The following is a 15745-nucleotide window of genomic DNA, read 5'->3' as shown; positions in this document are numbered from 1 at the left end:
ATAATAATTTTCATTGAACAAGGCTCCTAGGGCTGACTGCACTTTAGTTGTACACAGGAGGATACTGCTGGAAAATGCAATCCTAAAACACTAATCACATTGAAAAGTGAGAAAATGCAGTCTGCTAGAAAGAAAAAAAAACAGTTTTTATTGCATGTGCAACTTCCATATTGAAGGTGCTCATGTGGCTAGGGGAAGTCCTGAGTTTCTGGCTCTAAGACAGCAGTCACCAATCTTTTTGGCACCGGGGCTGGTTTCCTGGAAGAGAATTTTACCATCGACCAGGCTGGGGGGATGGTCTTGGGATGATTCAAGAGCATTCCATTTATTGTGCACTTTATTTCTATTATTATTACATTGTAATATATAATTAGATAATTATACTACTCTCCATAATGTAGAACCAGTGGGAACCCTGAGCTTGTTTTCCTGCAACTGGGCAGTCTCATCTGGGGGTGATGGGTGGCAGCGACAGATCATCAGGCATTAGGTTCTCATAAGGAGCACACAACCTAGATCCCTCACATGCACAGTCCACAACAGGGTTCACGCTCCTATGGGAATCGAATACCGCCACTGATCTGACTGAAGGCGGAGCTCAGGCGGTAATGTGAGCAATGGGGAGCTGGTGTAAATACAGATGAAGTTTCACTTACTCGCCCACTGCTTACTTCCTGCTGTTCCTAACAGGCCATGGACCGGCACCCCTGCTCTAAGACATTCACTGGGGAGCGTCAGTCAAGTTGTTCTATTTGTCTCTTACGTATCTCACTACGGACAGTTCTCTAATCAGAATTTGGCTAGGCAGGTGGGGGCAGGGAGCAAAAAGAGTGCTGCCGTCTGGATTTATAGTTGAGCTACTTTCAATCATCCAGCATATATTTTTTCCATACTTCTGCCCCCGCACATCCAGGAGGAGATCTGCATCTCTACACCCAGATGGAGAATCACTCTTACGTTGCAGCTGAAGGCAATGTGGAGTTGATATTATTTTATACCATTTATTTTTATTATCTCTTCACAACAAACCTACTAAGTCAATGTTATGATCCCATGCTGCAGACAAGGAAATTAAGCCTCAGCAATCCTGATATTCCAGAACAGAACAATCCTTTAAGAGACTTGGTATTGAAGACCTTGTTGGAAATGGACCAGCCATTGCCCAGACCACTGTCCAGACCCGACACTGGAATAACCCAGGAGAGCTTCGTGCTTACCTCCCATCGGCGGTCATTGGTGAAAATCTCATCATTGGCTAAGTCCAGCTGGTTCCACTCCAGCAGAAGCTTCAGCTGCCCATTCCAGTTATCCTTGTCTTGCTCATTGGTGCTGAAGGCTGTAAGAGGGCAGGAAAAGACTCAACTCACCAAAGGCTCAGAAATAAGAGTCAGAACCATTCAGTGTGGCCAATTATCAGAGCTATTTATCACAGGCGATGCTGAGTATGTTCTCTTACATTCAGACACTCAAACTGTCATTCGCTCTATCTTCACTCATTCTTAACCACATTCTGTATGTCCCAAAGTTTATAATGGGGATCAACTCAGGCTACAGTAATGTTTTTCCATTGCATATCCTAACAGTGTAATAATGGTATAGTAAAGGTTTTTTCCATAGATTCAGGTTCCATAGTATTATATTTCAAGGCCATATCTGACTTATGCTACATCTAAATCTATGAAACAATAAGCCACCTTACAACAATGTCATTCTTGTCTTTTCCAGAGCTAATATTTTCTGCATCTATGTATCTGTGCAGATATAATTCCATTTTAATAAATACCTTTATAACCAAATGTCTGGCAAGTACAATAAGAATGATTCTAATAAATTGCTAATGCTTTAATTGCACTTCCGATGTGCCTGGCTCTACTCTAGCTAATTTACATTTATCAGTCACACAATTCAAGTCTAGACAACCAAGGATCTATTTACTATGGGTAACATTCACTTTACGGAATTCTAAAGCAGCAAAGATCATGAATGAGAATTTTTTAACCTGAGGTTCATTCATAAGCCTCAGGAAATTTGTAAACCCCTGAAATTAAATGCAAAATTACTTACGTGTGAAGTATGTGTGCATATGTGTACAAATATGTAGGATGCTAGGACAAAGATCCATAGTTTTGCCGTATTCTCAAAGGAATCTGAGGCCCAATAAAAAAATTATTTTCAACCACTGTTAGAAATAGCTCTTTGGAGACTACTGTGATTTTGTTTGACCAGTATTTTAATGACATAAAAATTATTATTCTATCAAATACATACAACCAAGGAGATTCACCTCACCAGGACAAGCGTAGTTAGTTATTCTAGCTTCCAATCTAGGATCATCAAAATTAAGTACAAGCTTGCCTTTCAATAAAGCTGTTTTATAAAAGAAATGTAAGTCATGAAAAGCCACAGAAGGCAACACAAAGCTGACACTTCAAAAGGAGCTATTTTTACTCACCTTTGTATAGAGCGTAGGAGATGGCATTGCTCACAATTTCATCCCCAGCTTCTTCCATTTTAATAACTGTTAATAGGTGAGAACATTCAAGAATTTCTTTGAGCTGGCGAAATTAAAGAACAAAGTGTCAGCCAACAGATTTTAGGCATGAGGAGCATAAACTTCTTTCTTTTTGTGAGAGATCTTTTTAAAAAGACCACCTGTAGTGGAGTTCCGGATCAGCTTCTCATTTCTGAATTGTAATGAGTCCTTGACTACAGTGAGAATAAAGTATTGGTTATACACGTATCAAAAAGCCCCTATCAAAAAGCTGAGAGCCTCATTTGACTAGAGATGTGTGCATCTGTGTGCATGTGCGTGTGTGTGTGTGTCACAAAGCTTGGCACATGGCAGATGCTCAGTTATTAAATGACCAAGTAAATAAAGAAGGGACAATAGAAGACTGTAGACACCATCCAAGTGTGCCCATAAAGATTTAAACAATAGGAAATAAAAGCTCAAATGCAAACAAGAAAGAAGGCTTGGAAACTGGAGAAACAGATAAAGAATTTTCTATATTGTCCTTTGTTATTTTTCTGTAATGTTTAATTTTAAGACGTTTTAAAAAGTAAATAACCCCGTAATTTCAAGGTTACGAGCACTGACGAGCCCAGCTGGAGCTTGGTGAGAAGGGCCCCTTCTAGCCAAGGGAGCAAGTCTGGTTTCCATTAGACTGAGTTTGAGGCAATGGTGGGTTTCCCTGGCAACGTTTGGAAATAAGGATCTGGAACTGCAGAGGCTCCGCTGGGTGGGAGACGAAGTCTCAGGGTCTGGCTGTTTGAAGGTGGCAAGAAGAGCCCTTGGATTTGGAAATTAGAAGGCGAACTTTTGAGGCTGCAGCTGCCTGGGAAAGGTGGTGATGGAGGTCTTAGTTCAAAGCACCCAGGTAGGTGATGAGGAAATGAATGAAAACTGCAGGCAAAGACAAACCATGGAGATTTTGAAGGAGAGGGTGGGCGGGGATGATAGCATGAAGGAAAGGCCCTCTTCATCTGTCTGCAGCCTTTGTTCAGACTGAAGAATAGGGGTCCAGCTAGAACTGACAGGCGGGGAGGAGGGGTGAAGGTCCCAAAATTCTACGGCACAAGTGGAGGTGGGCAGTACCAAGGGGTTATTTTTATTTTCCTTTGAAATAAAAAGGAAGAAGAAGGAAATGAATATGGATAGCAAGTAAACCGATGGACCCCAGAGACGGCCACAGGGGCCTCCTAGCTGGGACTCCATCCTGCATACTCCTGCCTCCTCCATCCTCTGCCCCACTGCTGCCAGAGTGAGCTGTCCTGAACACAACTTCCATCTCGTTTTTTCCCTGCTTGAAACCTTTTAATGATATCCCATTACACTTGAACAAGACCAAACGGGGCTCAGGGAGCCTCCTGGGCTGGGCCCTCACAAGTTCTTGAGCTCCCACTCACCATTTCCACCCTCATGGCTGTCTTTCACTCCTCAGGAGTGCCTCCCACCTTAGTACCTTTGCACATGCTGTTCCCACCACCACCACAACCCCAGCCCCCACCTCGTTAACTCTCTCCATCCTTCAGATCTTGGCTCCCACATCACTTCCTCCGGGAAGCCTTCCAGAAAGCCCCACACCAGGCCAGGCTCCCTCGGCACCTGCCTTTTTGTATCCATGTTACCTTTCTTCCAAACACCCATTTCAACTTGCAATTACACAATGCACTGTACTGTCATCACTCAACATAAACCTTTTTTCAAATTCTGTTTTGTCTAAGAGGACACAGACTGTTTCTGTCGTGTACGCAATTCTTTCTGAAGTGCCTATTTCAGAACCCAGCACGCAGTATGTGCTCAACAAATATCTACTGAATAAATTAATAAATGAGAGTTAAAGATGAATACACAAATGAATGATATCTAGATTGGTTGATAGACTGGAAGACTATGGAGAGTCAAGTTCTTGAGAAGTTGAGGAATAGGCATGGGGGAATAACCATGACGGCTTTTAGGAGAGGAAGGTGTGAGCCCAGTGGGAGAGGTATAATGCATCGCTTAGAGTGGTCAAGAAACTGGGAGTCCAGGTTTTGGGGCTGCTTGTCCACATAGTCAGCGAGGTCACCCAGGACTGCCCTGGAAGGTTGTCTAATTAATATTTGCCTGAATGTATACATTCATTAATTAATAATCCCACTCTTGAGCTTGGTCTTTTGGGAAATCTGTACCAACTGCAAAACCCTGTATGAGTGCCTAATTAAAATTCCAGACTAATTTTTATTATTGATGTATGTTTTCTGATTGACGTGATTGTAATTATAATATATCATTAGCATATTCAGTATGAATATGAATTAGCTATGAATTGCAGAAAGGATAATATAATCAAAGAAGGTAGAATGTGCCTTTTAGCCTATTTCAGATGAGTTGCCTGTAACAGTTTTCATGAAGCAGAAATCAAAATCCCTTATAAAGGGTGTGGTAGCCCTTCAGATGGCCTCTATTCGTTGGACATGGCCTGGTCAAGACCTGGCAAGCCAACTTGTACAAGGAGTAAGAGGAAAGTCACTGAAGTGGACCTGGGGCCATCTTTGGTGGATAAATTAAGAGTCATCCGTTTCTTCCTCTATGGGGATCCCTGAACTGACCACTGAATTTATTCCATCCATCACAGGAAATGACGTTGAGAGTGGCAATCAATATGCAATCAATATGCAGTGTCTTACTTTGATATGTATACGTTGGAAAAGGCCTGCTTATACGCTTTTTTTGATTGATTGTTTTTGTTTTTTTGCTGAGATGGGATCTCACTATGTCACCCAGACTAGAGTGCAATGGCCCCATCGCAGCTCACTACAGCCTCAAACTCCCTGGCTCAAGTGATTCTCCCACCTCAACCTACCAAGTAGCTGGTACTAGTGCTATAGTCATATGTCAGCATGCCTGGGTAATTTTTGTTTGTCTGTTTGTTTGTTTGTAGGGACAGGGTCTCACTACATTGTCCAGGCAGGTCTTGAACTCCTGGCCTCAAGCGATCTTCCTGCCTTGGCCTCCCAAAGGGTTGGGATTACAGACAGGAGTCATTGCACCCAGCCCTGTTTATATGTTCAGAACTGACTCGAAGTAGTTAGGTATGAATGTTTAGAGAATCAAAAATGTATAAGCACTTTGGAAAGGAGTGCTGCTTTTCCCAACCAACAGAATTCCATGGGGAGGAGCCTCATCAGAATTAGCCACCTGGTCAATCTCCACTCTTTCACTTAGCTCTACTTAGGGTTGGGGAGCAATATTGGCCTTGCCCAGCCAGCCCTCTCCTTCTCCTCTCACTGGGCTTTGCACCTTGCAAAGCACTAGTGCCCTGGTCTGCAGCTGCCACGTCTAGCCCAGCAGGGAGGTCAGCAGGTGTCCGGCGCTGCCTGTGTCAGGGTGGGCTCATCTGTTTTATTCTGAGACTTAGCATATGCAGTCCCAATGTTCTGCACCTCAAGCCACCTCTTTCAACTTTGCCTTCATCATCAGTAAGGCTGATATGTTTATCTCTTTTTGTCAGATTCTTGTGTCTCTCTCTCTCCTGGACTTGAATAAGATATTACAACATCCCAGTAAGAACATTGATATAAAACCATCAGTTTTCCCTTTTTTAGTAAACTCTGAAAAATGCAATATCTCAAGTACAAATATCATACACTTGGTGAGTCACGTATCTTACTGAACTTCAGTTTCCAGCAAGACACCTGTTGAGCCTCAAAGGCACGGAGAAAATACCAAACACGTGCAGCTGCTGGTGGAGTTGGGCGTTTAAGGCATTCTCCCTTCTCACAAACTTGTCTTATTTTCTCAGCCCTCAGACATGGTCCCGACAACTTACCCATTTGATCCAACTCTCAGTCTCCTCCTCAGGTAGCCGGGACACCGTGCGGGGTAAAAAGCGCACCAGCTTCTCCTTGACGGCAGAAGATGTCAGGGCATCCTCCACCTCCACCAGGCTAGCGATCACATCAGCGATCTGGCCCGAGCCTTCCACCACCACACAAGGAATTTTATTTTTGATGGAGGTATTGATGGCCTGGAGGAAGGAGACAGAGTCAGACAGATCAGAGACCTTGGTCCACAGAACCCAGCTCTGGACTAAGGTTCTGAGCCAAGCTGGAGAAAACACACGGACACATCCCTACACGTTTTCCTTTGGGGATTTTATTTTAAATCAGAAGCAAATCAAATATTGTCAATTGCTTTATGAATGAGAAATGTAATCTGCTTTATGAAATCTTGTCCCCACAACAAATTCCATAATAAGAACACATATGACTAGCTTAAGTTTTCTATAGATAAGTGCTTTAAAATATCCCCATACACAAAATCGATCATTCCAAGTACTGACATAATAGATTTGAGTGATACGTATTAAGACTGTATTCAGCATTATTGTTGATAGCTTATCTGAAACAGGTTAGTAGTAACCAATACTCATACTTTTGAGGTATGAAAATAACTTTAAAACAGCAGCCACATGTTTTATGTGATGTTTACTCACATATTTCCCTTCTCAAATAATTTCCCCTGCCCCTGTTATTAAAAAAGAATAAAAATATTTTTTCTTCCTGGATAAACACCTAGCACACTTTTATGACCTTTGTAACAACTGCAGAGGACAGCAGAGGGGGATCATATTTTAAGGATTTTAATCACTGGACAGCAAGATATAGTGATCTACCTGGAGGTACAAAAGAAATTGAAAAGCACTTGTTTTTAGGTCTGAGTGCTTTCCTTAGAGAAGACATCACCCAGGAAGCCAGATGTGTGGTGCCATGATTGAAGCCCACAGAGGGTGAGAGTCACAGAGCAGGCTGGGATCCCTCTGTGTGCCTCAAGTGTCTGCACCACAGGTGGTCGTGGGTGTGTCGATGGGGAGTTAAACCAGGAAGGTATGCAGAGGCACCAGCTGGGTATTTTCTTTCCTTTTTCTTTCTTTTTTTTTTTTGAGACAAAGTCTTGCTCTGTCTCCCAGGCTGGAGTGCAATGGCGCAGTCTCGGCTCACTGCAACCTCCGGCTTCTGGGTTCAAGCGATTCTCCTGCCTTAGCCTCCTGAATAGTTGGGATTACAGGCACCTGCCACTGCGCCCAGCTAATTTTTGTATTTTTTAGTAGAGACAGGGTTTTGCCATGTTGGCCAGGCTGGTCTCGAACTCCTGACCTCAGGTGATCCACCCTCCTTGGCCTCCCAAAGTGCAGGGATTGCAGGCGTGAGCCACTGCGCCCGGCCCTGGCTGGGTATTTTCTCCTAGTTCACCTCACCTCTCCTACCCCCACAACTGTGGGTTGTTAATTGGCTGAGCAGACGGCAGTGGAAAATGCCATAGAAATGCAGTTCCCTAGACCAGCAGCAGCTCTCAGTCTCCCCCCTACACCCTAGGCCAAGAAATCTTCATTCCAAATCTAATATTTGATCTGGTAAGATAATAAATGTAACCATATTTCAATGACTTTTTCTCCACCCCTCTTCCTCTTTGATGTGGCTGCTTTTGCAGATTTGAGCCATTTATGCTGGAGCTTGCAATTTTTTGAATTTTTGGCGATCACCTTGGTGATGACCTTGAGCAGTAGGATATAAATAGCTCCCACATGCTTAGTGTTCCAATAATGGAACACTAGGCATAAAAAGGTTTTAATACACTGACAATCACACACTGAAAAAAAATCTCTATTTTAATGTTTCCCTGAAGATTTTTATTTAACCATGATCTCAATTGTAAATTTCATAGCGGGTACTCAATAAATATCTGTTGAATGGATGAAGAAAACAGCCATTGTTACATAAAAGAATAATGAGAAGTACTAGATGATGATTCCAGATAACTTTGCCAGCACTTACTTTAAGCTCCAGGTATCTTTAATCTATTCCCTGTCTTAGAGGTAAAATAGGATGGGTAAAAGGAGGAATATGCAAATCATTGCGGAAATTCATGAAAAAGATGAGTTAAAAATGACTTTCTTATAATGTGCTATTCCTAGAAAAATGAGCTCTTGAAAATTGTTTACAATACTTACTAAAATGTAGTCACACTAACTTTTTTTAAACTACCTATGGGGTACTATGCTTATTACTTGGGTGATAAAATAATCTGTATGCAAAACCCCTGTGACATACAATTTACCTATACATAAAACCTACACATATACCCCTGACCCTAAAAGTTAAAAACAAATAAATAAATAAAAGGTTTTGATTCAAGTGGATTATCAAACAAAAACAAAAAAACGTCAAACAGAAGCCTGGCTGCAGGCAAGATGAACTCAGTAATGAGTCCATACAGATTGGCTGGGAAGTCAAATTCTTGCTCAGTTGCTCAGTGTTGCAGGTGCAGAACCATTCAAGAAGTTTCCATGATCTCAGAATCACTTAGGGTTTGGAATTCCATCATGCAACATACCTGCATCCCCAGGTGGCATATAAATGGGCCTTAGGTGGTCTGGAAACATCTGATTTGGGGGCAATCTGTGTGCGTATGATCACAGCTCATCTCAATGCAGATAGGTTGGCCATAGCTTTCTAATATATATGCTGGTTACAATCTTTAAGTCTCCCGAGTTAATGTCAACTCTTCTCTTTGGCAGGTTGACTGTCAAGGCCAACACTAAGTACACAGGTTATTCATGTCACTGAAATTCTCCTCCCAAATCTTCTTGACTAAGGAACAACCGGAGTCTGTTAGGGGAACAGTATGTGGAGGGAAAACACTACCTACTTGCTGCAGTAAAATCAATTAGGTTAGATTAGATGAGCCCAAATCCTTGAAAATACAAATTTGTTGGATAGGCTTATTAGCCAACCTTCTAGAAAACTAAATCAGGACTCACTTTCAAAGTCTCTTTTCCACCTCCTTGGGCAAAACACACAATGGGGATCTTGCCACCATAGTTGGAATCTGTAAAATATAAAAAGTAGAGCATATTTTGAGCTCATTGGAAATACTCACCTACCTCTGTGAAAAGTTGGACCAAGAGCTTCTGCCCTGTGAGCCTAGGGTGTGGAGAGATAGCTTCACATCTCATGGACTTAAACATTATCCACTCATTAAAGATGGAGGAGTCTTTTTGCTCCACACTAGTAATAGCATGACATGGGTCATGTTGCAATTTGTCATTGATATTTAAAATACATATTTGAATACTTAAAGCCTGTGCATGATTTACCATTGCACCTATAAATTAAACTAGGTTTAAGTTTATCCTTATAATAATGATGCTCTCCTATAATCCTATGCTTGCTTGAGTGAGAACTTTGCATAACTAGTGGTCTTTCAACAGAGTTTATTGCATATATAGTTTCTTCTTTCATGTATGTCCAATTGTGAAAGGAAAAATAATTGAGAACATTTCCAACAAGTTCCTGTCATTATGTCTATCATTAAACCACAAGATAATCTTGTTCCACAGCAGGACTCATCTCAATACCCTGTCCACAGGAAGAGAGAGAGTACATGCCACTTAACCATGGCAAATAATGGCTTTCACTCAACTGTTGCATTCTTCTCTTGAGACCACTGTTTTCTGTTACTCAGAAGTAGCCAAGATTCAAAAAAGTAAACCATACCATTGTTAAACTAGCAGGTTGGTTTTATCTTTTCTATCCTAGTTAATTGCGTTGTTTCATAAACTCATATTTGTCATCGTAGATCGTATTTGTTCTTAAATGGTATCTACCAGAAGAAGACAGCCGGCTTTCGATACTAACAAACCACAATGGAAGATGGCCGTATTTATCATTGCCTTTAGCATGTTGAAGGGTACATACCACAGTGACCCTGGCAGAAGCATTCCTGATGTGTTGGGAAAATTAAGAGAAATAACAGTTCTTTGGCAATAAAAATACCTGATCAGGTGTGTTTCTCACGCATCACTCAATAGTTGGTAGCGATTGTTGTTGATGCTGTGGCTGGTGTGGTTATTGTACACTTCTAGTGTCCTACTTCCTAACCACTGACCTTGAATAGTGCGCTCAGAGATGTACTTCTCTAGCTGATTCCGGAGCTTTGCTTCGACAGTGGGATGTCCATGACAGCCATTGTCCACGAGCAGCAAATGCGTGTGGTTGTTGTCCAGGATATACAGAGGATCTCTCGTGAAGTCATCCATAAGGTACTGGGCTAAAAAATAGCCCTGAAAAGTACAGGGAAACTTGTCTTTGAGATTGTATTATCAGTCAAGATACATGATGATATTTTTATATATTCATAAGAAAGCTAATACTTTGGGTTCAATCACATTATGCCTCCTCCCAGATTCCTAAATCCAGAGGGGTCTTAGCAATCTTATAGTACAGACTTCCTTTTAAATATGAGGAAATGCAAGTTCAAAATGGTTGTGCCATGTGCTCATTTTCTCATAAATGGCCAGTGCCAGTGTGAGGATCAGATTCCCAGTCCCATTCTTGGTTCATTGCCCTGTGCTCTTTTGCATAAATTCAACGAAATTGAAATTCAGCATTCAGGAAACTGTGTATGTGCAAATGTGTGTGTGTGCGTGTGCGTGTGTGTATTTGTCTGTGTCTGGATACAGGTAGAAGCAGACATTGAAATGCACACATACATAGCTGTCTGGAATCTATCATATGCCGTGACCCATGCCAGGATCTAGGGATTAGAAAATGAATGAAACAGTCTTTGCACTTGAGAAGTGCATAGCAACAGGACCACAAAAAGAAGTAATTAAATGGATACTTTGTTCCCAAAATACCAGAGAATAAAAAGCTGCTTCAGGAACATAAAGAAAGGAATCCTTACCAAAAAGGTTCCTCACTCTCAAGCTCCATTCAAAGGCATTTAGGTTTTAAAGTATCAGGGTTGCATTAAAAGGTGTTTCAATCTTAACTCCAAAAATAGAATTTAATAAGTTTGAACAATAATATCACCACCAAAATTCAAGGAGAACAGAAGGAAAAAATAGTATTCAGAAAGAATTCAGAGTTTTGCTGGTGATACTATTTTTTAAATTTATTAATTTGAATACTATAGTGGTTAAAAGATTGTGCACCACGAACCTGCCACTAACTAGATATGTGCATTAAGAAAGTTTCTTACTTTCTGTATGCCTCACTTTTCTCATTTATAATGACGGGGGAATAGTAGTACTTACCTCATAGTTTTGTTATGAAGATCAAATGAGTTAATATATGTAATACACTTAGAATAGAACCTAGTACATAGTAAGTGCTATTATATAAATGTTAGGTTTTATTATTATGATTAAAGAATTATTTATTAATTTTATTTTTACTAATAAAGGTATATGGCTATGCATTTCACTTTGAGTGCAGCTTTGGCTGTACTGACATATTGACATGTATTCTTAATATGTAATGTTTTTATTTGCATTGCTTTCTAAGTTATCTGAGATTATATTTTTGAAAGATCATTCTAGATCCAACATTTGTTTACCAGATGGTTGGGTGGTTGGTTGTTTCTTAATTTCCAAATGATTGGCACATTTTTTAATCTTTACATATTCATTTCAAGTTTTACTTGTTGCCAGGAAATGGGCTCTATAAACAGCCTCTAGGGAGATTTTGAAGTCTTTTCTCATTCCCATTCAGAGGTAAAAATACCTACATTTTCAAGGTTTTCTGTAAGTCTGTGAATTAACATATGCACTGCATCTACCATGGGGATAATTATACAACACTACGTTGACTCCTATGCCCATTACAAATATTGCTAATAGATAATGGTATTCTTTCCCATTTAGCCTGCCATTGTCCTCAAAAGCCTGCTCTAGGCCACTCTCATCCCTGAAGTTGGCATTTGATGTGAAATCATTTTGCCATCTCCTGTTGGGCATCTAGTAATAATAAGAGAAGCTACCATTCACTCTGCACAATTAGATAAATCAGTCCCATAACAATACAGGTTATTATTATAAAAGCTTGAGGAAGGGAACTGGCTCCAGACTATGCAGCTAGAAAAGGAATGGTTACTCCAACCCCAACTTCTCTGTCTTCAAAACGCCTCCTCCTCCCCTCTACCATGCTTCCTCCTTGAAGATGCACAAAAAAAAACACCTCCCACTCTCCCCTGCCCTTTATATATCTCAAAAATGGTAACCAAGACACAAAAATAAAATAATTCTAAAAGAAGAATCACAGCAATTCCAAAAATCCTTAACATTTGCTGCTTCTAAGGAGCCCAGATGGGAGAAGGTGTAGCTTAAATGTGGATTTCTGAACATTTGGTCCAAAGCTTCTGGGCAGAGAACACCTGTTGCTCAAGAAGTTCCTCAACTACTAGAAATGTTGTTTTCAAAATTCTACACTTGATACAAAACCCCATATGTCTACCTTGTATTTTTAGCATGAAATGCTCATTACTCTCTAAAAATGTTCACAGGAAACACTTGCAGGGGGCAGGGGGTGGTTGTCTCACAGCCTTCTTAATGCCCATTTAACCAAGGACAATATCCATTGATTTGAATTTCTGTGAGTGTAGCCAAGCAATCAAGATATTGCAGTTCTCATTGTTCAATTCCCACCTATGAGTGAGAACATGCAGTGTTTGGTTTTTTGTCCTTGCAATAGTTTGCTGAGAATGATGGTTTCCAGCTTCATCCATGTCCCTACAAAGGACATGAACTCATCATTTTTTATGGCTGCATAGTATTCCATGGTGTATATGTGCCACATTTTCTTAATCCAGCCTATCACTGTTGGACATTTGGGTTGGTTCCCAGGAAGGGGAACATCACACACCAGGGTCTGTTGGGGGGTGGGGGGAGGGGGAAGGGATAGCATTAGGAGGTATACCTAATGTTAAATGACGAGTTAATGGGTGCAGCACACCAACATGGCACATGTATACATATGCAACAAACCTGTGCGTTATGCACAAGTACCCTAAAACTTAAAGTATAATAATAAAAAAAAAACATAGCTGTCCTAGTGGGTGTAAAAAAAAAAAAAAAAAGATACTGCAGTTGGCTTTGAGCCCACCTGAGATGGATGTAAGCCATGGTTATAAAGAATAAAGAACCTGACTGTGATATGAGATTGCTGAGAACACATTTTAATGAACAAAACATTCATTGCTAACTCTTTCCCAGCAGTTAATTAGGTACGTCATCCTTGTTTCCAATTCCTTTAAGGTCCCAAAGGCACTCCTTGAAAGGCAGACTTCCCCAAGACCTGGCTGGCTCCATCACAGAGCCCCAGGGTTCAGGCCACAGGCCCATGCCATGACCATGGCCTTCCATATGACCTAGCAGACCTCCTCCTGTCCCACCGGTACCTCAGCATCGCAATTCCTGATGAGGGTGTCCCGGTTGGAGACCATGCCCCAAGCTGCTATGCCAATGGCCACAATATTCTCCTCTGAACTCCTGCTGATGGTGTTATCTCTCACCACCTCCCCGATGTACTTCATCAGGCCATAATGGGTGCCTCCCGTGAGAATCCAAGCACCTGTCAACAAATAGGAAGAGTAAATGGTCAACTGGCACTGGGCAAAGTTTCCATTCTGGGCTCATAGACCCCTAAAATAAAGGCCCCATCCCTGTAGGCATCAGGACACAGCACTGGCAGCTATGCCGTATGGCAAGGAAGGAGAGGGGACCTCAGACAGTGCTCCTGAGAGGTGTTCACTTAAAAATACAGATCCTTGGCCAGGCGCAGTGGCTCTCGCCTATAATCCCAGCACTTTGGGAGGCCAAGGCGAGTGGATCACGAGGTCAGGAGTTCATGACCAGCCTGGCCAAGACGGTGAAACCCCGTCTCTACTAAAAATACAAAAATTAGCCGGGCGTGGTGATGGCCGCCTGTAATCCCAGCTACTTGGGAGGCTGAGGCAGGAGAATTTCTTGAACCCGGGTGGCAGAGGTTGCAGTGAGCTGAGATCATGCCACTGCACTCCAGCCTGGGCAACAGAGTGAGACTCCATCTCAAAAAAAAAACCAGATTCTTGACCCTATTCCAGATCTACCTCATCAGGCTCTCTGGGAGATGGGTCGAGGGAATCTGTCTGTATCTTTAGCCAGCCTCTAGAGGACTCTTATGGACAATGAATGTCTAACCAGAGCCTCTAAGCAAGTTAGGCAATGCCACCATGGTAAGTCGGGCACTCTGCTCCTGGACCCCCATATTGGTTGGATTCAAGTAAATCTTCCTTGGATGGCTTTTGTGTCAATAACTTTGCTTTATAAAACACAGTTTTGTACACTGGCCTTTTTAAGGTTTAGATCTGATTATCTTCTCAATGCTAAGGGTTATACAGGGTTTTATTGCGGCGGGGGGCAGCAAAGTAGAACAAATACAATACCTAAAAAATATTTTTTAGCATAAAACTGAATCTAAAGTTGGAAATGACCCTAGTATAATATGTTGCCCATGTAGGAATCTACCCTCAGAGAGGTCACTGGCCTCTTTGGATTAGCTCTTGTAAGAGAAGCGTCAGGAGCTGAGAGGCAGCCCCCTCCTCCAATCGTTAGAAAGCTCCTTTGCTGACTATCTCCATTCTCTAATTTTACTACGGTCTCAGCAATGAGGAACAATTTTAGTCATCGCCATATCAAAGTCATTCTAATATTTTCAGGTAAGTACGATGTGATCCTTAGAAGTTTTTCACCTACTTCTTTTAACCAGCTCTCACGGAGCATAAATCCAGCCTCTCAGCACCCAGTCTCCTTCCTCTAGACAGATTTTGAAACCGAGAGCTAACCTAATTAAGCCTGCCAAACTTCACCTGCCTTGCTTGCTTTTAATTGCTTCCTTCTAGTTGATTTTAAAATCCGTATAGCTAAAAGTCATGTAGCCAAACAATATATAACTAAATCACCACTAGTTTCCTTATAGATAACATCTCTGACATGTACGTCACTATGATAATAGTTGCTTAAAGTTGTTTTTCAGGAACTAGGGAGCTGCTCTGATCCAGTTCAAAACAGCTGAGACCATTGACTCTTCAACAGGGCGTGCACAAATGCCCAAGAGATGACCTTTCGAGGTCAGAGGGCCAAAACTCCTCCCTCAGATCATGCTAACACTGCCATTTTCTGAACAGGTGTCCTATGAAGAGCCATGAACTCTGACTACACCTGCACAAACCACCAATTACCTCATTCCTTCTCCACTTCCTATCACCTTTCCCCACGCCATAGAACACCTGCCTCTTTACTCCTTAAATATCCCTAATCCTTATCTTTAAGGAAGCAGATTTGACAACCATTCTCCCATCTTCTCACTGGGCAACCCTGTGAATAAATATTTTCTCTTTTGCAAAACCCATGCTTGCAGTGATTGACTTACTGCATGCACATAC

The 15745-nt window shown here is 41.6% G+C and overlaps 1 protein-coding gene across 2 annotated transcripts in view; it reads right to left on the bottom strand.

Moving 5' to 3' along the window:
* Nucleotides 1-15745, bottom strand: part of TRPM8 (transient receptor potential cation channel subfamily M member 8) — a 91507-nt gene that overhangs the window by 61698 nt on the left and 14064 nt on the right. For both annotated transcript variants that reach the window (XM_054679580.2, XM_063790885.1), the window contains 6 exons: nt 13721-13893; nt 10430-10604; nt 9303-9370; nt 6312-6509; nt 2453-2555; nt 1218-1336 (listed from right to left, as the gene is read on the bottom strand). In XM_054679580.2, the coding sequence (XP_054535555.1) occupies nt 1218-1336; nt 2453-2555; nt 6312-6509; nt 9303-9370; nt 10430-10604; nt 13721-13893 (836 nt within the window). The remainder of the gene's footprint in view (nt 1-1217; nt 1337-2452; nt 2556-6311; nt 6510-9302; nt 9371-10429; nt 10605-13720; nt 13894-15745) is intronic.

Source organism: Pan troglodytes, chromosome 13 (assembly GCF_028858775.2).
Source record: "Pan troglodytes isolate AG18354 chromosome 13, NHGRI_mPanTro3-v2.0_pri, whole genome shotgun sequence".
NCBI classification, from domain to species: domain Eukaryota; kingdom Metazoa; phylum Chordata; class Mammalia; order Primates; family Hominidae; genus Pan; species Pan troglodytes.
The sequence above is the reverse complement of the archived record's forward strand: the minus strand, read 5'-3'. Positions and strand labels throughout refer to the sequence as shown.